This window comes from Glycine soja, chromosome 8 (assembly GCF_004193775.1).
Source record: "Glycine soja cultivar W05 chromosome 8, ASM419377v2, whole genome shotgun sequence".
In the NCBI taxonomy this organism is placed as follows: Eukaryota; Viridiplantae; Streptophyta; class Magnoliopsida; order Fabales; family Fabaceae; genus Glycine; species Glycine soja.
This window is the reverse complement of record NC_041009.1, coordinates 22,954,498-22,977,567: the sequence shown is the minus strand read 5'-3', so window position 1 is coordinate 22,977,567 and position 23,070 is coordinate 22,954,498. Positions and strand designations below refer to the sequence as shown.

Below are 23,070 nucleotides of genomic sequence, written 5' to 3'. Positions count from 1 at the left end.
ATTTCTTATGCCATTCCACAACCCCTTTTATTTTTTCTCCACCCTAGTCCATTATATATAGAGAGATTATTCACAATTTAATTATAATCATAATACAGAAAATATATGATGGATTGAATAATTAAAATAGAAAAAAAAATAAAAAGTGACGAATTCAATTTTTTCTATTAAAAAAATTAACAAACATACCATTAGTTTTTGCCGATAATTTTTTTTTATAACCGTAGCCTCTCTCCAATTGAATTTCTTTTTCTCCTCTGCCATGGTTATCATGTAACCCTGAAGCAACAGACATTTAAAGCAAAACAATCAGCAAAGAGACAGAAAAACATCAAATCAGGAATCAGCAGAAAGTAGATACTAATAAGGAGAGCCAAGGAAATTAAGGAAACTCATTTTCATTATTGTGGATGTTCTCTTAGGAAAAGTGGGGGCCATGAGACTCTCAACCAACATGTTGTCTTTGTTGGGATTTGGATGGTGATATATAGAACAGCTCATGAAACAATTTGATGTGATGTAACTAAAATGGATATATGCTCACACAGGAATTCACACTTCTCCAAACTCAATTCATTGTGATGACATGCTAAACAAAAGCAATTAGCAGTTAGACTCAAACTACTAGCCGAAATATACGACAAACAAAAGCACATATATCAAATAGAAAGACTCAAACAATGAAAATTTGGTTACTTCTTATATGTTTCCCAATGTACCTTAACTCTCAGGACATTAATTTGAATAATGATATTAAAATATATATTCACCACAATAAGTAATATATTATCTGTTTTAGTATATATATCCGGTAAAGTCTGTAAAATACACGTGATAAGTTTGTGACGGCTCTCTATTGCACACGTCAATCTTTCATGTCAATAACTCGGAGACAAGCTATACATTTCATTATTATCTATGGACTATTATCTACAAACCCGTAATTATCTTCAAGTGTTGTTACGTCATTGTAACACCCCCTACAAATAAGGATCCAGAGTTTTCATTCCCTTTTATAAGTATCAGGTTTCATCTTATTTTTTTCATACTCACTTATACTCTCTTAACTCATGTATTTATTTAAGTGTTGAAATCTTTTGTTTTACAGGTTCTCTTTTTATCTTCTTAATAAAAAAAACTCTCAATTTAATGTATGAGATCTAAGAGTTTACTTTGTTCACGTCCACCCTGGCATGGGACTCTTCTTCGGAACTTTGGTAAGTAGAGTATAACATAAGTCCATGGACCATGGTCTATAAGCATGTATCAAATTCAGACACGTAGAGTTAAATTATCATAAAGATATTTGGTAGATTTGACAATGACAAAACATCAAAAACTCATTAGTAGGAACCTGTGCAGTCTAGATGTATATCCTGTGCCTTTTATATAGGCATGTACTTGCAGAGAATAACAATCACAATCACAATCACAGTTGGACGAAATCCTTATCGTAATGCACAAATGAAATTCAATTGAACTCTTTCTTTCAAGTCATGATACACTTTAATCTCATAATCGGAATACTCCAAAATGGAGGTTCAGAACAAATTAATTAGAGCAGCAGATTAATATAGAAAATGGATGATCAAGAACATTAGGTGCAACATGAGAGAATGATGCTAAATACAGTACACTTAACATGTATCACCTCACATTTGCACAGGATATTTTGTTCACCTCACAACTTACCTTACACTATGATTAATTATGCTACTTCGCTTAGGCGAGAGAAAAGAGGAAACAAGAAGAATAAGCAGCAAGTATATTCCTATTAGAGATGCTTATTATATATTAGATATTATAAATAAAAGCACAGTACGTAGATTATGATTTTGCTTTAAATAACTGCACCCTCTGCAAAATCACAATATATTTCTTAAGTGCTCGCCAATGTCATCAGAAAATCCTTCCAATGATTGCATGTTCATTGTCAAAGCAAACAATACAAGAAGATCAGAAGAGAGAAACCTTGAAAGCAAATAATTCTGATTTCTGTGCACAAGCCTATATAGTTCTTTCCAAGTTTGTTCATAAATTTAGGAAACGATATATATTTTAGCTTTCCTCAATGTTCTTATAAACTGTGGTAGACACTTGAAACTTCCAAAGTGGCAGATGAGGCATTCTGTGTTTTTTTTTTCTAAAATGGAGACAATTGAATTGCAGTGATAGATAATTTTGGATAAGAGAAATCCAAACAACACATTATTCAATATACTTTTTTTCAACTTACTCATTGTTATTTGTTAAAATTTGTGTAAATTTTACTAAACTATGTGAGTTTAGCTCCTAGTTAGTGAAATTTTACCTACTACAGTAATAAAATAATGCGTATTCAAAGGAGAATGTTACCACTGGGGGGGGATTAATGATATTATGTGATTGAAAGTATCTTTTCAGGATTCTTTTATGTGCATTATCGATCAACATATACAATCACGCTTGTAACCTAGTATTACACTTCAGTATTATGTTACTTATAAATTTCATGGGGAACATAGCTGACCTGATAAAAACAAAACACAGCGAAGGTGAATATTTTAAGTGACGGACCATATATATCAATTGTCACATGCCCAAGGTCAAGACTGTTCAAGTATATATTAGTTTATACAAACAAGAAGAAGCCATAAAGTCGGCCAATCTCTTAAATGATCTCCAAATAGTGTGTATTTGAATTTGGATAACCAAAAAACACTTTAAAATATCAGTTAATATGATCTTAGATAAATATTCACATATTTAATCTTATGACAAGAAATTGATTATAAATTAAAAATTAATAGTGTATTTAGTTCCACATATTGGATCGGGTGTGATTGTAAGAAAATAATAATTATAGTTTTCACATTTCAAACATAATTCCTTCCTTTTCAATGGGATTTCAAACATGTAATTTTTAGTAACATAGTGATGGTGGCTTCAATGAGACACATGTATATTGATATAAAACTGTTATATTTAAAATATTTTGGTTAGTTTTTAATTTTTTTATTAGATGAGTAAATAATTTTTTTTAATAACTTCTTAATAGTTTCTAACATTTTTTAAAACACTACTTGAAGTAACATTTTTTGAAATATAGTATTTTTTAAAATGTTAGCTTCTAATTTTTTTTATATTTTCTTCCCTATTTTTAATATATTTATCAAATTTTTTAGTTATATATTTTTTTTAAAAATAAATTATAATTTCATTATTTTTCAATCACTTTATATTTTTTAATTACTTCAATAATTAGTTTTATCATATACTTATAATTTAGTAAACTGTTAACTTCCAACTATCAACTTTTGATTTTTCAACTAATTTTGATTAAGATAATCAACATGTATTCAAACACGCAATTTGAGTTAAAATTATTTTACATAACTTTTAGTTAGGATAAAAAAAAATACACTGAATCTTACAAACGCTAAGGCAAATAACCACATCAATATTGGAGCAAATGCCACAATCAGAAGTTGCCAACTCTCGTATTGGTATGCCACATTCAAGGGAGTTGTCTCGGTAAAGCATCAAGTGCTTATTTAAGTATTGGTGCTAGAATTGTTTGTTGCCCTGTTATGGGTACTTTTATAAAGCAATAATAATGATATATAATATTAATAAAATTTAAGGATGTGGAGTTACTTGTGGGCTCTTTTAGTTAAAAAAAATTAAGGCTTAAAAAACTTTCTAAAGTGGTAAAAAAAAGATAAAGATGAGTATTCTGCAGTGAAATAAAAAAAAGACTAATATATAACGGTAAAAAATATATATAAAAAGCGAAAGGAAAAAAAAACTGCTTTAGAGATGCTCTAATACTGGAGTATATTTACAGTTTTACACAGTTAAGAACATCAAGCTTTTTTGTTTTTTTTTTTTTTTTCTATGAGGAGAAGAACATCAAGTTTATTACGCGCGCAACCAAATTAATAACATTGTTCATGTTAGCAGTGATTATGGACCATGCTGTTATGATGGTATTATGGACCATGCTATTATGATGGTATTATGGACTATGCTTTTATGATGGTATTCTGGAGTATGGACCATGCTATTTATGATGGTAAACGCAAAAATTAATGGGCATAAATATGCGCAACTAAACAAGGTCAAAAACTAATAGCGTGATCATTTTAAAAAAATAATAATAACTAGGCAATGCCGACAATATATTGATAGCGTGTTATGTAATTATTTTAACATTTTTAAATATTACGAAATGGGTCTAATATAACAAGTCCATTTTTAAAGTTTTTTTTTAAAAAAAACTTTCAAGTTCTTTGGACCAAAAATTCTACATATAATATCCAACTTTGTGGATATCAAGCTATTTATTCATATTAAACTTTCAACAGCTGAATTGCATCTTGAATGACACAGGTATCCCATGCATTGTACAATTTATTTTCTTTTTTTTAAAAAAAAAATAGCCAAAATCAAAGTTGAAAACAGAATGCCTTTAAAATTCACCAAAAAAAAAAAAAAAAAAAAACAGGAATACCTAGAGAAGTTAGATTTGAAAAGGTTAAGAATAAAAGAAGAGAAAATTAACTCCCAAATAAAAGTACTCCAATTAATCGGTAGGGGTAGATTGTACCCTGTTCTGTTACCAAACTCATGTTCTCAACATCGACGATGCATTTAGTAAACATTTTTTTCCCTCGTCCACTATGCACATTAAATTACGGTAGGACAAAACCAGAAGTTTCAACCATTCAGATTTGAATGATTTGAATTGAGTGTCATCAATGGTGTCTCTCAAGACTCAAGGTCATCATCTCCTAGCAGGGTTTACACCGCGAGCAGCTTCGTATCCACCTCCACTACGAGCAGGCGGAGTTGTGGATCCATAAGGCATATTGTTCATTGGCGGAGCATGTCCATGAGGACCAGCAGCCCCTCTTGACTGTGCATCATAGCCATCAGCTCTCGGTGCATCATAAGCAGGTCCTCTCTGCATATCATAACCCGGACCTCTCTGTGGATCATAGCCAGTTCTTTGAGCATCAAAAATTGGCCCTCTCTTGGAATCATAAGCAGACCCTCTAAATGCATCATAACCAGTCAACCTCTGAGCATCGTAAGTAGCAACCCTTTGTGCATCATAAGCGGGCCCTGCAGATGCACCATACCCAGGCCCTCTGGGAGCATCATAACCAGTTCCTGCAGGAGCTGGACCAGGTTGACCTCCGGCAGTAATAAGTGTAGTAGCATTGCCACCACCACCACTGGTTGCAGGGAGGGGACCTCGTCCCTGTCAAACAAAATGAATAAGGGAACATTATATTTATATACGATACACATGGAAGATAAAGAAAAGTGGGTAGATTAAACTTGGACAAATTATTTGAACTTATAAACAGAATCAACCCAAGAGCATGGCCATTCTAATTAGTAAACCCTTCGTTTATCAGCATATCTCCAATGCTCAAGATAAGCCACGTTTTGAATTATTGATACAAATGTATAAATGCCATGATACGCAACACAGACATTCAGATTGGCACTGGAACTTGAGTTTTTGTTTGATTTTAGCTACTCAGGTAACTATAATTATCCCCAATTAGGGGACAAATGAAATGACCCTTCACCATAAATATGGATATATACTACACCACCCGATTACGAGTTATAATCTTTTCTTTTAATAACTTGTTTAATATTTTGAATATATATCAGATATTGATCTAAGTTAATATTTAGTTTTGAGGCACTAAGCAAACACGTTGCTTGAAAACTAATAACTAGTGCCTACACTATATGCAAATTAAAATCTTTCAATTGTTACACTATTTCACACTGTTTTTAGAGGAGCAGATGTAAGAGTACAACAGTTCAACACAAAGCATTCTATTATTACCACTGAACCATTGCAATTTCCTCTGCACACAAGTAATACTTCTCCTAATTGTTATCATCCAAAGCGCCTAGCAGATATGACAATAGCATGATAATCCTATAGATCCTGAAATTCTTTACCATGGTAACCAAAACTACTGCTTATGTTAAATTGGTACTATCAGAACAGTGATTATCAAAGATTTACGAGTAGCAATATCATACTGAAATCAGATCAAAGTTTTTTAATTCAGGTTTCTCTATATTATAGGAGAAAAAATAAACTAATGCTAGGCATTTAGTTATTTAAAAAAATCATCAGGCAGGTAGCATAATAGTCCTAGCAACACATCATTACTTTTTCATACCAGAGGCAGATAATTGTCAATTACAACTTGCAAGCATTAACTATTTGCTATATTTAAGAATAAAGAATTTATAAAAATAAATACAAACATGCAGAAAATCCAGAGATTAATTTTTATTGTAAAAATCAGAAATTAATAATATTAGACAATGAACTAGAATGCTGCACTCCCGCAAGAAACCCAAAACAGCGTTAACACAGGGAGGCATCACACACCTGCATAAACGAATAACCATCTTCATATGCATTTTGTCCCACGGGAAGACCAGAAGCCTCATTCTCATTAGTTCCAGAGGTGCCACCATATGGCCCACCTGAATTTTATTACCATTGAACAATCCACAAATCATGAAAAGTTGAGGATCAAGGGCTCTATTCTAACAGAGAAAACAGGTATGAAAGGAGATACATACTACTTCTCCGATCCACATTAGCGGTGTTTGTAAGCTCTGCTCGAAGTTTTTCCACTTCCCTACTCATAGAAACATAGTTCTTTTCCATCACCTGAAGTGACTCAAGGTGATCATTGTATAATTTTTTTTCATAGTCAAAAGTGGCCCTGCATAACCAGAACAAAAGATTATCAGGGGTACTTAACATGGTAGTCGGACACTATACCAGCATGCTGTAAGGAGAGAAAGTGAGAACAGCAATCAATGGGTTGGGTTCAGGGTTTGCTCGAGTGAATTATGGGTAAAACTAGGTGAACTGGAAGCAATAAATGGGTCTAAAGGGTCACATTGGTGGCTGTTGGGATGCCAAGTAGAATGGCATAAGAATGGAACATTCACCATAAACTAAAACAGGAACCTATAACTGCCAGACCTGTTTTCAACTTCTACGATTACCACATGCTGACCACCCTAGCTGAACTAAGCCAGTCTAAAAAGGGAAGTATAGGTAGATGCCTTACTATCACTTTGGCTGAGTAAATGCCTGGCTAGTACATTGTTTGGCAAATCCATGGATGTTTCTAATGAAGAGACTCCCATGAGTTTGAATAAAAAAGCCAAGGAAATGACCTCAAGATTCAAATTGCTAAATGAAATCCATCAAACACTGGTTACATTTCAAAACAAAACACATGACCATTGGCCACAATTCATAATATACAGATTTCAACTACAGAAGTCATGCAAGCAGATTCTATACTCAAGAAACTAGGATTTTCAGTTAAATAGTTTCTAGGATAAATTCAAGCTAAATAAATGTAAGATATAAAAAACAAGTTTTAATGAAATCCAAAGTAATCAGGGCGACCCCTGAAGCAGCGGTAAAGTTGCGCCTTGGTAACCGGTTGGTCATGGGATTGAATCCGGAAACAATCTCTTTGCATATACAGGGGTAAGGTTGCGTACAATGACCCTTTCTCATACCTTCACATAGCAAGGAGCCTTCTAGCACTGCATGTTAGTTTTTTTAAGAAATCCAAAGTAATCAGTTATGACTTATGAGAAATACATATATTTTAAAGAAAAGAAAGTTTATTAAAGAGATGGAAATTATAACTAGGGAGACTAGGGGAGAACTTTGGTGACTGATTAAGTTAGATAAAACAGAATGCAAAATGGAAGCTCAATGTACAAGCCCCCACTGTCATATGGGCACATGAAATGAAAGCAGAAGGGGGTTCAAAACCAAGAAATAAGCTATCAACCTAGGGTTTGATTGTACTACACAATCAAGATTGATGGCACTAAAAAAGAGCACCGTGCTATACTGGCAGAGCTTCAGCAAAACTAGGTAGGTAGCTTTCGCTAATGAGAGATGGATTTGGGGATTCGATTAGGATGAACACTATGGCACATCTAGGGAAAAAGTATTACACCCTACTAGAATAAAGAATAAAGAATAAATCCTAATCCTATAACAACTGAGTGACGTAGAGGAGAACCCACTTCTTCAAGGGGAGCTAGTGTAATCTATAAAGGGACTTCTTTAAACGAGAATTTCAATATTTGTCCCAACTGATGTGTGATTGACAGACATTCATCAAATCAGCTAAACTGGAAAAAAAACACACACACTAATAATAAACAAACCAGGCTCCAAATTAAGGGGACACACTCAACATTAATAAAAAACCTAAACATCTGTTTCAATAAAATGAAAAGTAGACATAGCACAATTTTTTAAGGAAGCACGTATTGTAAGCTTGAGGAGCTCAATGCAGTACAATTTATGACCTCTTTTCTTTTCTCCCATTCCAAACCAAGGAAAACCACTCAGATATGAAAGAGGTGTTTCTATCCCTGTAAATGAAGACAAAACAAGATTTTGAAGAAAGGAGAGCATTTATAACATTTGTTATTGATCAAGTGACAGAACCTGTATAGTCCATTAGTTCATTATATCATCACCTGTCTTCCAAATTGGTTCACTGATATTCATCTTCTACAATAATCCCAATTTCTCCATTCTCTACTCTTCTAAGGAACAAACTCTTCACAACATTTTCCAGCAAATAAATTACAAAAGTAATTTCCAGATATGCCAATTCACTTATCCTCTTCACTTCTCCAAACATAAGTTATCAACCTATATCCCTCATTAGCCATTGGATATCGACAAATATTAAGGAATGGACACAACTACCTCTAAACTCACCAAGCCACATCTCCAAAAAATCCCACACTACACCCCCACTAACAAAGCCTCTAAAAGAAAGCAACAAAAACCACACATGAATTTAAAGGTAAAATTACATCCCACGGAGATAGCTAGCATTCCATATCACCTAGTCCAGTGATAGCATAACACGGGAAGCAATGTCTTCAGAGACAACAGCTTCTTACATCCATCATTGCCACATTTTCCCTAAGACAAATCCATTACTTGGTAATATGCATTCAACCCTATATGGTATTCCTTTCTGAGGGATTCAAACTACCGAGTCCACAGGAAGCAATGCCTTCAGAGACAACATTTAACCAATGCTCTCATATATGCAGTCCATTTTAAATCATAATCACAACATTATCCCTAAGACAAATCCATAGCATAGCATTACACATTATGCGCTACGCAGTACTATGCGTATAAATTTTAACCCTAAACTAGAGGCAGCAGAAGAATACCTGCAATGTTGATACTCCTGTCTGAGGCATTCAAGCTCCGAGATAAGAGCAGGAATCTGAACAGCATCAGCATGGACCCTCTGAAGCTCCTGAGTCAAGTGCTGCGCTTTGGAAACAAGTTCATCCCTCGACACAACAAGGTTCTGCGCCTCCCCACGCGCCTGCTGCAGCTCCATCTTCACGCTCTCCGCGCCCTTCGCCTCGGCCTCCATCTTCGAAATCTTCTCCAGCTGCACGCGTATCTGCTGCTCCCGTTCCCCCTTAAGCGCCGACACGTGCGCGTGCAGCATCTGCAGCTCGTGCTGCGCCGCCGCCAGCTCCTGCCGCAGCACGCCGTGCGTCGCAGCCAGGCGCTGGTTCTCCGTGGCCAAGCGCTGCATCTCCGCGTGCTGCGACGCCAGCTTCTGCTCCATCACCTGCGGCGGCGGGAGCAGATCGAACGGCCCCGCGAGCGGATGCGGCATCGCGGCGGGGCCCGGCGGGTGCGGGCGCCGTAGGTGAGGGGGCGGCGGCATGCGGCCTTTGCTCCCCATAGCTGAAGAGAATGGAGTGATAGTGAAATTAGGGCACAGAGGAATCAAATTTGAAAGAAGAATTACGAAGTTGAGGTAATGAAGAATTGGAAAGAGGAACGAGAATGATGAATGAAGAAACAAGTACCGTGAGATTTAGGAGAGAAGCAGATAGTGAAGGTGAATCGACGAGGGTTTCGAAATGAAGGAACTGCAAAAACCCTAACCCGATGATGAAGAAAGCATTAAGCAAGCCTCAAATTTGCTATGCTAATCGCTTAATCTACTTTTTCTTAAGGTTTAAAGAAAAATTAATAAATAAATAAAAACTATTTATATTAAAAATGTAAAATGCAGGGGTTAGCGTGGTTCCAACGAACATAATCAGATTCAGACTTGAATTGACGCGAACCAAAATAACTTGTGTTGTGTTTGATTTTTCATTAGAAAATTTTTTAAGAGAAACTCGTGGAGTCAGTTGAATATGCTTAGGAATATGTGTTAATTGAAAACCAATCACATGCTTGGTTTAATTAGAAATTAACCTAATCAAACCAAATTGAATTATGGATTTGGTCTTCTAAACCTAAGATCCAACCCAACTCTTCTTAGGAACAAATAAATCAAATAATATGTTATTATTATCATTTTCTTTACCCAAAGACATTGATAGGATCACAACATATGCATATCCACCTAAACCTTATTTTTCTCTTCGTGCCTCATTGTCATTTTTTGTAGTCAAACCCACATTAACATTATTGACAACGCCATAGGTCATAGTGGTAGTGCCCTATCGCCAAAGCTTCTCCATTGTATCTAGTTGTCTTCTAGATCAACAAATCTCAAGTTCCATTTAAAACAGATTGCGGAGAAAGATGTTGCATTTTGTCAAATGTGGTAATTTTTTCATTTTTCCCTTTTATTCTCACATTTTCTTAAGTAACTTGAGACCCAACTCAATTTGATACAAATTTAACCAAATCATGTTAATTTAAATAGAAACTAAATACTAGTAATCAAAACCCAAGCTAACCTAACTCAACTTACTCTACACAATTCAATTGCTAACTCAAGTGATTAGTATTTTTGAATTTGAATCTCAAAAACGTGTCTAACTTAATACATTTGGATTCTTAAATAAGTCTCACATATATAAACATCACTCAATTTTACTCTTCCCAATACAAATACCTATTATCTCCAATTTAATACCATTGTTTGTATTCTTAATTGGTTTCACCAAAAAAATCCACATACTTATATTTTATCAATAATTTTATTTATTAAGTTATAATTATCTTATTTATAAAATAATTAAAAAACACAATTAAAGTTATGAAAATAATTTTTATCATCACATAAAATATCTTTCATTGATAATACAAAATAAAAATTAATTTTTATAAAAAATATTTTTTTGATAATACAAAAAACATAACTAAATCAAATTTTTATTTAAAATTATAAAAAATAAATAAAATCACAATTATCACGACATAAAAAATTTACATTAAGATGATAAAATCACATAATTAAACAATAATAAATTTTGTTGACTATCACATCCAAAATGTTTCGGTGATTGAGACCGAATTGATTTGGATCCATTTTATAAAAATAAATAAAAAGATAAAGTTGAGAATTTGGGATATGTGAAAAAAATTGGACGAGATTGAACATTGAGTAAAAGAGCAACTTTGAGAATAATGGTTGTGTAAAAAAAAATTATGTTAATCATATTTATATGCTACCTCCGTCTTGGCAAATGCTATAATTCCGAGCCATTACTTAACTAATTTATTTCACTTTACGTTTTGCCACTTATAAAAACGAAGGATAAAAAAGAAAAGAAACTAAAGAATTTGCTGAGATGAACCAAGGGCAACAGACTAAAGCTGTGATTTATTAACAAATGAATGGACTAACTATTGATACATGTAGATTTTCTTAACACAATTATTCGTATAAATATAGGTAGGATTGTTCAATTTAAACCGAACCGAACTGAATTTGTAGTTCGCCCCCACTGAATTGATACATCTAGATTGTTCAATTTAAATTATTGATACATGTAGATTTTCTTAACACAACTATTCGATTAAAATATTTGTAGTTCGCCCAAATTGAATTGTCAAATAGTTCGGATGAACTGAATCAAACTGTTTTAGAGGTAGGACAAACTGAACTAAACCAGTTTAAATTAAACTGCTCAAAATTAGTCCAAACTGTTTCTAAGAGTCATTTGTTTTGAAAAAAATAACTTTTTATTTTCATTTTTAATTACAAAATACCACATTGGTTAAACACTTTGCTTTATAACTTTAGATTTCGTAATAATTCGTATTCCCATTGAAGAATTATCTATAACACTAGTTTCTTTAATCATAACATTATTAAAATATAAGTTCACGTCTATTTCTGACACTATTATTAAAAAAAATACCAAGTTTTTTTGCATGAAAAGAATTTTTTTTTTGTGACATTTATATACTGAGATTCATATTGGTGTCCAGAAGACTACACAAATATATATAACATAGAAGTTATTTTATTTTATTTTAATATTGTTTATGTTTTTCTTTAATAGTATATGTAAATAATAATGTCAGATCTTTTTAATATTTGTATTTATTATTATACTATCATGCTATTAATAAATTAAAAAACTAAATTGTTTACTTTTTTATATTGGTAACTATAAATTTAATATCTATTTAACTAACTAAATTATATTGCTATAAAAACAATAAATTACTCAATTAACTAACTATTATTTATGTCATATTGTTTGAGATATTCCACGTTAACGTTAAAAAAAGGTTATTTGCAGTAAATCTCAAAAGTCCTGTCACTGTGCTAGGAAGATGCCAAGCCCATGTTCAAAGCCGTGTCGTGACTAGTGAGCGAGTAGAGGCTCTTCCGCACAGCGCTTTTTTTTTTTTTTTTTTTAATAATGATTCAATTCAATGTAAAGGTTCGGTTCAGATAGCAGTTTTCTTGAAGCAGATCAGTTTTTTAAAAACTGAACTGACTAACAATTCGGTTCAATTCTCAATAAAAAAAAAAGTATTTTTTTTTATCAGTTTCAGTCCAATTCAATTCAGTTCTTTTTGCCCAGCCCTAGGTATATATAGGAGCTTCTTGGCACCTTTGTTACATCATGTCCTCCTATTAATATGTGAATCTCCTACAAAACTCTGGTCACTTAAAAGAGAGAGATCCGTCGCTTAGATGGACGTGATGTGATGGCTGCATGAATAAATACTCCTCAAGCAGTTGTGCTGCTTTAGTGAACAATTTTGCCGAAAGCACAAGCAGAGCCAAATCCCTGTGATCAGGATTCAAATGCTGGTAATTTACACCAAGTTAGCACTTTGCACTTCATACATCTAGCTACAAGTTGTCTTCCATCTCATCTGGTACATGCAGTTTCTCAATGGCAGCCTGTTAAAGATGAAGTTTCAAGTTGAATAAGAAAATGTGACAACAAGTTCCAACACTTAGTACCCAACAGTTTATGAAATACAGAAGTAACTGGACTTTCAACCAACCAATCAGAAAGCTTAAGGATAAGCAAATGTAAATTGTGAAAATTGTTGACCAGTTAAGAGCAAAATGATTGCTGTTAGAAGCCAATCACCTTGATAGCAGCAGCATCTGTTGCAGATGGTTTCAAATCTAAAGAAATACCATAATGAAGCATTGCTCTCTCGTGCATGTTACGCCTTTTATAGATCCTGCCCATCAAAGCATAGACACTACTTTCGCGAGGAGCATGCTCTTTAAGCTCCTCTAGGACTTCCAATGCCTCGTCAAACTTTTCCAAGCTTATGAGTATATTCGCCTTCTGATACATTGGAAGGGGATTTTTCTTATCAGCTAAAATAGCCTTCTCCATTACCATCAGCGCTTCCTCACTTCTCTGTCAAGCATATAGCAAGTGTAACATGATTTCAGAATTCTCGAGGTACAAAATACAAGCCAAAGACAAATGTAGTTCTTATTTGTATGTACTACTTCAATTAGTGTGGCAAGAGACTAACCTTTAAAGCATGCAAAGCTGTACCAAGGTATGACATTATAACAGATGAGCGTGGATTGATATGGAAAGCCATTCGAAAATGATGTTCAGAGAACTCAAACTTTTCTTGGCGAAGGTACACCATTCCAAGTCCATACCAAGCATTATAATGCCTTGCATCAACCCTGAGCGCACTCTGGTAGCATTTGATTCCATTCTCAAAATCTTCTAGTGCAACATACCTGTAAGTAGCAATGAATTAGATGACCAGAAAAAGTTGCAGAAGGTACGCAAACACTCATGTATGTAATATAAACAAAAAGGCAGGCCCATACTCATGTCCGCAAAGGGTGTGTGCATATGCAAATTTGGGATTCAGTTGAACAGCTCGTTGAAAATTCTTCAGTGCAGTTTCATGATCCTTTTGCAGGCTATAGCAATTACCCATGGCACACCTACCAGAGCATTCAACCAAAATTATAAACCCAGATAGAATGATAATAATCAGAATAGATAAGCCAAATAGCAGGTAATGTTATGATATAAATATACTTTATGATTTTTTTTTGAAAAAAGATAGCTCAGGTAAGGCAAAATAGCAATATACACAAATGGGCTAGATATGGAAAACCTTGTATCTCAAATGGAAGTAGGTAAGAATATAGACACTAATGTTATCATATATATGTCTGAAATGTGGCATCAGCCAACAACAAATGCACTTGCAAACATGCAACCCAGTTTTGGCTCACACACATGCATACATGCCTGCACAAAGCCATGCAGTTTGAACCACTCTGGTAAAGTAATTACGGATAATAGCAAGTAGAAATGACTTTTAAGGGAAACAATTTTAAAACAGAAAACATAAAAATCAGTACATTGAATAATCAGAAAGAAGTTTGATATAAGCCTACCAAGATTGAGGAGCTAAACGATCAGTTGATATCAGTTCCTGAGCCAGGTAACTTAACTTCATATCTTCCTTTAGGTGCTGCACCAGAGATAAGTTAGTCTTTTGGTCAAGCACTACGCATGCAGACATGTATTCAATGATTAGACATGAAATAGAAGCAGCAAGCTAAAGAAAGACAATAAAGTAAAATAGCTCAAGAAGGCCATGCTGCACATAAATTTTCACGGTGTTTTTGTAATTTGCAGATGAGTGCCATAAAACAAGGAATTTATTTATATAAATAGCCTACAACATCAGAGAAGCCTTAGCCTCGAACATGCTCAGGAGTAATTTTACTGGTTAGGCTGACATTAACTATAATACTTTCCACCAAAAGGTGCATCAGACTATTAAGTGAAATTAGCTCTCTCTTTGGATATAATCCTCAGTTCCCTTGTATCATGAATTTGCCATCATTGATAATGGCATGATTTTTCTACCAAGAGGCTTTACTAATTGAACCAACCACAAATCTGAGCCAAAGGTAACAGAGGAAAACAAGTCACATGCTTTATTCATGCTAGAAACATAGAATATCAAGAAATATTTCATTTTATAATTATTTTACCATGGTATATTTTGATATCTTAGATGATCTCTTAAGAGTGATTTTCTCATTTTCATATATATTTCCTTATTTAATTAGGATTAGGATTATTAGTATAAATAGGGGTTAGTATATTGCATTTGTTAACACGTTTTTACACACCGCCACTATCCAGAGTTTGTTCTAGCTTTTCATTCCTCTCCACCCGAATCCCTCCAGGTTCATCAATTCAAAGAACATTTATTATTGTCTATATAATACATGATATATTACAGAAACTGATGAAATATAATATAAACTTACATAAAGGACTGTTGAGTATACATCCATTCCTTCCAAACTATAAGGCATAATCTGACGAGCAAGGCCAAAGGCCTGCTCAGCTTCTAAGTAATCAACCAATTCAAAGTACACTTTTCCGACCTGCTTAAAACATCCAAGCATCATATTACAAAAAGTCAGTGATATGCACCAGAAAGAATCTCTAGATCAATAACCATCAAGAATTTAAGCAGGTTTGGGCTTATGCTGATAGTACTACACTAGTACTTGAAAGTATCAAATATAAAATAAACATACTCTAGGTGTTTGAGCTTTGTATTTATCAATAAATGCAATCTCATTACTTATCAGTATTCGTATTCTCTTTTACTCCTTTTCCAACTAGACCCCAATTTTAACATTATTTTACAATCTTGAAAATATCAAACAACTCAAGTGTCATGCAGAACTATTCCAATAAAGAAATTGATTGAAACAAGATTCAAAAGATGATGATGATGATGACCACAAGAGCAGAATGAAAGGAAGACGAAGATAATGAATAAGACAAGATAATTTCAGTAAAAAGTTTCACTCTATTTGAAACCTATTTTGATGAATACTCTACAAGACGATAGAAAGATCACAATCTCAACAACTGTGGATGAGAAATTCTAGGAATCCAGAAATAAAAGATAATACATCAGGTGGGAAACTGAAGAAAGTAACTCCATCAAGGAAAAACTTTCTTTTCTAGGTACAGCCAACAAAACATTGGAATATAGCATCATAAATCTGAATGCAGTATAATGCTAAATTAATACACAGCCTATGAAAGACCAGAAATTGCAAGCTGAGCAACCAATATTACCTGGGAAAGAACCCAACCAGTATTGTAATGCTTATGTGGAAGTTTCATATAGGTATCCAGTGCATCCTGTTTAACAAATATACAAATATTAGACAACTAAATGCAATCCAGGACAAATGTATCATCTTCATTTCATTATGCCTTTCTATGTATACCTAAATAAAAAATAACAATGAATAGATAAATACATATTATGTTTTTTTTACAAGAAATGGTAATTAATTAATACCTGGCACCTATACAAATAGGACAGTCTACAGCCTTCACCAAAAATTCTTAGAATTGTCAGTATTTCTGAAGCACCAGATATGACTTTTGAACCACTCACTATTTGTCCACCAATTGGAAAATTTGCTGTTTCTTGCTCATAAGATTTAGCTTCCATGGTAGAAGAAGAACTAGAAGTAGTCGATGCGACATTTAAACGAGAATCATCTAAAACATCATTACGAATCCCTGAAGACAAAAAAAAAAGGACTCATTAAGTATTAGCTGTTTAAAAATATTATTAGAAATTTGGAATTAATATTATCATGGTAGAGCCTAGAACTTGGGAGTCTTGTTATGTTAGTAGAGCTAGTATTAAGCTAGTAAGTACAATATCAGTACTAGATTAGTAGAATAAATAGTATTAGGTTACTATTTTATAACAGATATCAATATCAATCGTTTAATTATCCGTACTCTATACTTATTCAAACTCAGTAATTATCAATTATTGTTGGTATAAACTATTTATCTAGCATCTCCAATATTAGGGATAGCCACCGTCCCACTATAGCATTTTTGGGGTTAGCCATTCAGAACTGCTATCTAGGATTGATAGCTATGCTTCTCATAATCATTTCAAAAAGGCAATAGCATAGAAGATAATTGCAGAAAAAAATACAAAATCATTGGCTGGGTTGCATTTCTGCATGAGAGAATTAACTACCACAGCATCAAAACAATCATCTTTACAAAGTATAACATTACAAAAGACACAAGAATACAGTAAAACAGTGATATGCTATATATAGAGATCCATCACCTTCATCAGCATTTTCATTGGCCCATGACTGCCCTTTACGAACTGTCATGGAACGAAATGCCATAGTGCTGAGCTTTGACCCTCCAAGATACTTAGAAGAGTTACTGGTTCCATTTCCCAATACAGCAGTTGCATTAGCGTTTGCATTTACACTTGCATCACTAGAGAGTCTTGAACTACGTCGAGGACCAGAATCAGAAAACAATCTTCCAGAAATCTGAAGCAATTAAACAGAAGTACAAGGAACAGTACAGAGTGAAAAAAACAAGAATATAATGCAATGCATAAGACTCAAGCATCCAACTGAGAGTTTTGATCAAAAGATTTTTTTTCCTGAAAGCAAAATAAACTAATCCAAACACACTCCAAGTCTACAACCACATAAATGAGAACAAATGGTGCCAGGGAAACAAAAGATAAATTAAGATGCAGTTTAATCAAACTCATGAGTCTTGACTAAATAAAACAATTGTGATGTCAACTAAAGTTTAAATAATAAAGCCTGGCTTTCTTATGATGAAGGACACTCCATAGTCCGTACTGAATGCTTGGAGTGAAGACTGTCAGTTTACTCAATCTTAAACAAAAAAATTAATATATCAGTACCAATACTGCCCAAACAGAAGAAAAAGAGTATCCACCATTGTCATGGTACATTACATTAAGCTACTCAATCAAATCAATTTCTATACAACAATAACCTAGCCATGCCCCACTAAGTGAGTCATTGTATAATTTTTTTTCTTTTTTTTTGTGTAATAGGTGAGTTGGGTCCTGAGGGCTCACCAGGGTCAGGGCATGCCTCAAGGCTCAACGAGCGTTTACAGAGTTACTTACAGATCACCCACCAACAAGGTCCTTACATTAGGTAAGTCATTGTATAATAAGTAGCCTTTAGACTCTTAAAAAGACAATTTTCAGATCAATGCTTAAAGGCATAAAATGCCAAGCAAGGAGGTCAGTTTATTTAGTGATGCACAGGAAGTAGACAGCAGAAGTCTTATAGCAATAAGGTCCCCAACCTTCCGTAACTTTCCTTCATCCACGAACTTTCTTCGAGGGGCTTGAATGGTAGAGTTCACTGTTGACTTAGGAGAAGTGTCAGCATTAAGTGAGCTCAGATTTTGGCCATTAGGCTGCACATTCCTACACAAAGGGGGTGGAGCAACACCTGACAACTAAAGAGGTGAACAAAAATATCAAATGTTGTAAAGAAAATTGGGCATGAAATACATATTCAATAAACCAAGCAACATGCATTCATTTATGAAATAATAGGACACTTTTGACTAATGTTTCTGATTCTGAACTTAGCTAACCATTTTCAAAAATCAAAATCACAGAAATTATGACTCAAATAGTTTAGCTTATCCAAAATATTTAAACATTAATGTGTACATGATATGAAATCAGATGCAATTACCTGTGCTGCCATTGGAGATGGGGTGTTATAAAATGATATGTTAGACAGACCACTATTAATTGGTTGAGCAGTTCCTCCTAAAATGGATGGCCCATGATGATTTCCAGGAATATCCTTCATGCTCTGCATGAGTTTCAGTTGCCTAGGACTTGTGTCTTCTGAGGCAGAGTGTCTAGTGTCAACTATATTACAATCCTCAGCTGATGAATGCAACTTAGAAGAGGTCGAGCAATGTAGGTATTGTTTTTGTATGCAAAGAGCAGCTGCTTCACCAAAAACTGCAGTTGCATCTTCAGCAGCACCTAAATAACAGCATGGTGATAATTGATGAAGACAAGACACAGACACAAACACACAAAGGTGACACTCAACACAGAACATCAATAAATTTTGAAATGGTTATATTGACAAATCTCAAGAGTCAAAAGCAAAGGGAATATAAACAATTTCTAGAGCATCAAGATCCAAGGCCAGTTTTTCAAGTTTTCAGTCCGTCACCCAAACAGAATGCTTAAATGATTAGTGATTGTGTTATTCTGATATCATACATTGTCAATTTAAAGGAGGGCGGCAAGCTTGCCCAGTGAGCAAGTTGAATATCATAATACAGACCTAATATGCACAACTCCTCATATGCAGCCCACATTAGAGGATCCATTGAGAGTGCCTGCTTAAAATTATGTATGGCACTTTTCCTTCTGTCAGTGTATCTGAAAAAGAGAATAACAGCCAAAGAAATTTAGAAAGGTGGATTTATCAAATGTGGCAAGCTAGCATGACATACACACATACATACATACATATGTGTACACACACACATACACAAATATATGGAATTGACTCCAGTTACAGCATCCAATGTCTTTCTATGAAATGTATTTTTCATTGATTCAATTGTTGAATTACAACTATCTATCATTTTTTTTCATGTCAAACTTTGAAAAACTTGAACATCAATAAAAAGGTAATTGAATAGATCATATTTTCATACATTTTGAATGTACAAAACTACAAATCATATATTAAAATAGTGATTATTAAAAGGAGTATTTTTCAATCCAAAAGAGGATTTTGTTCTGAAGTCCTCCAACAAAAAGTTATTTGATTATTTCTATTCAAGAAAAGTCAGATTATTCCCTTTCAAACAATATTAAAAGCAAATTTCAGATAAACTAATAAACCCTAGATGTTGATGGTAAGTAAGACAGATTAGCAACCTGTAAATCAGCCCTAACAGATAATGACCAGCTGCCCCATTTGGAACCTACATAGAGAAGAAAGCAACAAAACTTAAGTAGTCATTTTACTTCTCCTAGCAAATGTATTGACAAATTATAATAAGAAACAACTTAAAGAAGTGCAGCATGCTAGAACTAAGTCATACAAGAATAATGCATTTAACAATAGTAAATTTGAGAAAGAATACACAAAAACAAGAAAGATAAAAATATAACCAATGATTTATGAGACAAATGCTAAGGTCACCTAGAGACCATTAAAAAGTTTGGAAAACCATTCTTAATTTAAAATATATTTTAAATTACACTTTGTACCTCTACACTAGGCTCATTAGCAGGACACAGTGCTGCTTCAGCTTCACTAAGAAGACCCATCTGAAAGCATGATATTGCAAACAAGTACCGAGATTGAGCCATTTGCGCTCCTTCAAGCATTAATGACAAAAAGAACGAGATACATAATGAGAAGCACAGCTATGAAATAATAGCAAACAAAGGAAAGAAAACATTGTCTATTCAAAAGAAATTCAGGAAAAAGATGAGGTATGGTGATATTTAAAATTAATAGGATTGGGAATGTGATTCCAAACTGATTGGCACACAAATATTGAAAGAAACTTACCCTTTAAGATATGATACGTACAATAAGCTTGATTATTCTGCAAGTAACATTTAGCCAACAATTGGAGATTTGTCTGTATAATATCCAGGAAAAATAGTCATCCAACAATACTACGAAGAGAGTAAAGATATCCTTCAGCAAGTGATGTTCAATATATAGCTAAAGAAAGGACCACTAATGAACATGAAGAAACAACTAACAAGGATAAAAAAATCATCACTTGAGCATGTCTTAGGCACAACAAATAAGAAGAATACTCATCAACTCAAAAAATATTGAGACAACAATAACAACAAAGTCTTATCCCATCAGGTGAGGTCGGCTACATGGATCATACAACATCATTCAGGACAGCTAAATACCCAAGTATCAGAAATATTATTTAGCCTAAAAATATTGAGCCAACATCTATAATAAATCAGAAGAACAAACAAAGTCTAGATAGACATCACATTTACACACATAAATATAAATATAAATAAACATAATACTACATTACAAGAACCGAGTCCAAACATCATGTTGACATTTTTTTATTTAATTGATTTCTGCTTCAGACTTGTTGTATGGTACAAGTAATTTAAGGTACAAGTCTCTTCATAAAGTAGCACAAAAATATCTTCTAACCCTTTGCAAAAAAAAAAGCTATACCTCGTAGTAAATAGTCCTCACATGAAAAGAAACCCTTTCACTATTATCACAAAGTGCACACACGCAACTTAAAAGTTCAAACCTTGGAAGAGGGAAAACCATCATGTATAAATCCACTAGTCTCACAAAACTAACAAAGAGCCAAAATTAAACTTGAACCTTCAAATTACCATCATGAACCCAATTTAAATCATCATGTATAAATCCACCGATCTCGGAGCTTACAACAGTGAAGTTTTCGGAGCTTTTAACGGAGGGAGAGAAACTTCCATCTCTAATTCCATTTTCTCGAAGTTTCTGAGGAATCAAATGAAGGAGAGGAAAATTGAAGGAAATTGAATACTACCTCGGTGGGGAACTCGGCGCAGAGACGCTGGCAGAGGAAGACGGCGTTGGAGTGCATGAAATGCCGAAGACTCTTCTGCACGCAATCCACGAGTATCGCTTCCATGGCTGCTTGCTACTTTCGAATTCGATTTCAGAGAAGAAGAAAATAAATGGAAAAAAGAGAGGGTTTTGGTTTCGGTTCAAAATCAAATCAAATCAAGAAGGATTTTACCGTGCGAAAGTAAAACGTTTTTCGCACGGTACGAAAGTAATTTGTATCCGTCAGATTATTTAATTCAGAGATCTACGGTTGTCATTTTTCTTGTTTTCTTCTTTTAACTCTTTCTTTCTTTCTTTCTTTCTCATCATACCCTTTTCCCTCTCTCTTCCTTCTCTTTCTCTTTGCTTTACCAAAACGCAGATCTGGTTACACCTTCTCAACCGCGAGGCCATGATTAACGCGGTGGATCATCTCCGCCGTTTTTTTCCAACGATCTTGTTTCCTTCCCCTACGACATCCGCAACACGCAAAACCCAGTCGCGACCCTTCAACTCCGCGCTGGTCACCGCCGCCGTGGTGCCATCGGTGGTCGTGGGATACGGTAAAAGGATGAATAAGAAAAGCAAAAGGATGAAAGTGAAAAAAAGGAAAAGCGATAATGCTTTTCGCGGCGGCGCGTGGTGATCGGAGAGAAAGGAGGAAGGAAGGAGAAAATGAAACGCCGCCACCGGAAATCCCCTCCGGCGACGGTACACGGTGGTTCGCGGCGGAAGATGTTCCCCTTTTTCTCTCTGCTGCGTATCATGTTACAGGGTCAATTCCCAATCATTCTGAATTCCAGTTTTGCTTTTAACCTTAGCTCATTTCACATGGAATGTGAACAATTCATAAATTTAATAGTTATAGTTATTTCAATTCAAATCTTGATCTTTTACATGTTTTGACGGGTGTGATTTTGTGAAATTAGAGTGATTTCGTGTGTGAGAGTGAAAGAATGGTGGGATGGCGGAGGAAGGAGGGGGTTTGAGGTAAATAAAAGAAAAGAAGAAAAAAAAATCGGTAAAAAGAAGAAAATAAATAAATAAAATATATATATAAAAAAAACAGAATCCTTCGATTTTTAAAATAAACTCATCCATCGGTCTATTTTATTTTTGTATAGTGCGGAAAATATTTTATTTTCGTACGATAAAATCCGTCAACCCATCTAATTAAATGAAAATACAGCATGGGTGTGATGACACGTGCCTTGTCTCCAATTTCAAAATAGCTCACGTGACATTGTTGGTGATGTCATGCACTCATGCGTTGTTGCATCTCAAATGTTCTATTGCA

At 34.2% G+C, this 23,070-nt stretch overlaps 2 protein-coding genes across 3 annotated transcripts; both read right to left on the bottom strand.

Moving 5' to 3' along the window:
* Positions 1-4,520: 4,520 nt before the first annotated feature.
* Positions 4,521-10,240, bottom strand: LOC114422798 (protein FLX-like 2). The gene is made up of 5 exons (XM_028389331.1): positions 9,934-10,240; positions 9,274-9,808; positions 6,610-6,755; positions 6,413-6,510; positions 4,521-5,245 (listed from the first exon to the last, which is right to left on the bottom strand). The coding sequence occupies exons 2-5, from the start codon at positions 9,804-9,806 to the stop codon at positions 4,766-4,768; spliced, it is 1,257 nt and encodes a 418-aa protein (XP_028245132.1). The 5' UTR covers positions 9,807-9,808; positions 9,934-10,240; the 3' UTR covers positions 4,521-4,765.
* A 2,510-nt stretch (positions 10,241-12,750) lies between these two features.
* LOC114422797 (cell division cycle protein 27 homolog B-like) lies at positions 12,751-22,730 on the bottom strand. Of its 2 annotated transcripts, XM_028389329.1 has the most exons (16): positions 21,754-22,730; positions 20,757-20,829; positions 20,450-20,559; positions 20,114-20,160; positions 19,509-19,606; positions 18,897-19,198; positions 18,496-18,651; positions 17,474-17,690; positions 16,673-16,899; positions 16,444-16,509; positions 15,615-15,734; positions 14,727-14,803; positions 14,145-14,264; positions 13,832-14,051; positions 13,429-13,710; positions 12,751-13,232 (listed from the first exon to the last, which is right to left on the bottom strand). In XM_028389329.1, exons 1-16 carry the CDS (start codon positions 21,856-21,858, stop codon positions 13,182-13,184), a joined length of 2,271 nt encoding a protein of 756 aa, XP_028245130.1. In that variant the 5' UTR covers positions 21,859-22,730; the 3' UTR covers positions 12,751-13,181. The 2 variants fall into 2 exon arrangements, with proteins under 2 accessions (XP_028245130.1, XP_028245131.1); XM_028389330.1 differs by lacking the exon at positions 21,754-22,730 and having other exon boundaries at positions 20,450-20,509; positions 20,757-20,826.
* Positions 22,731-23,070: the final 340 nt, after the last annotated feature.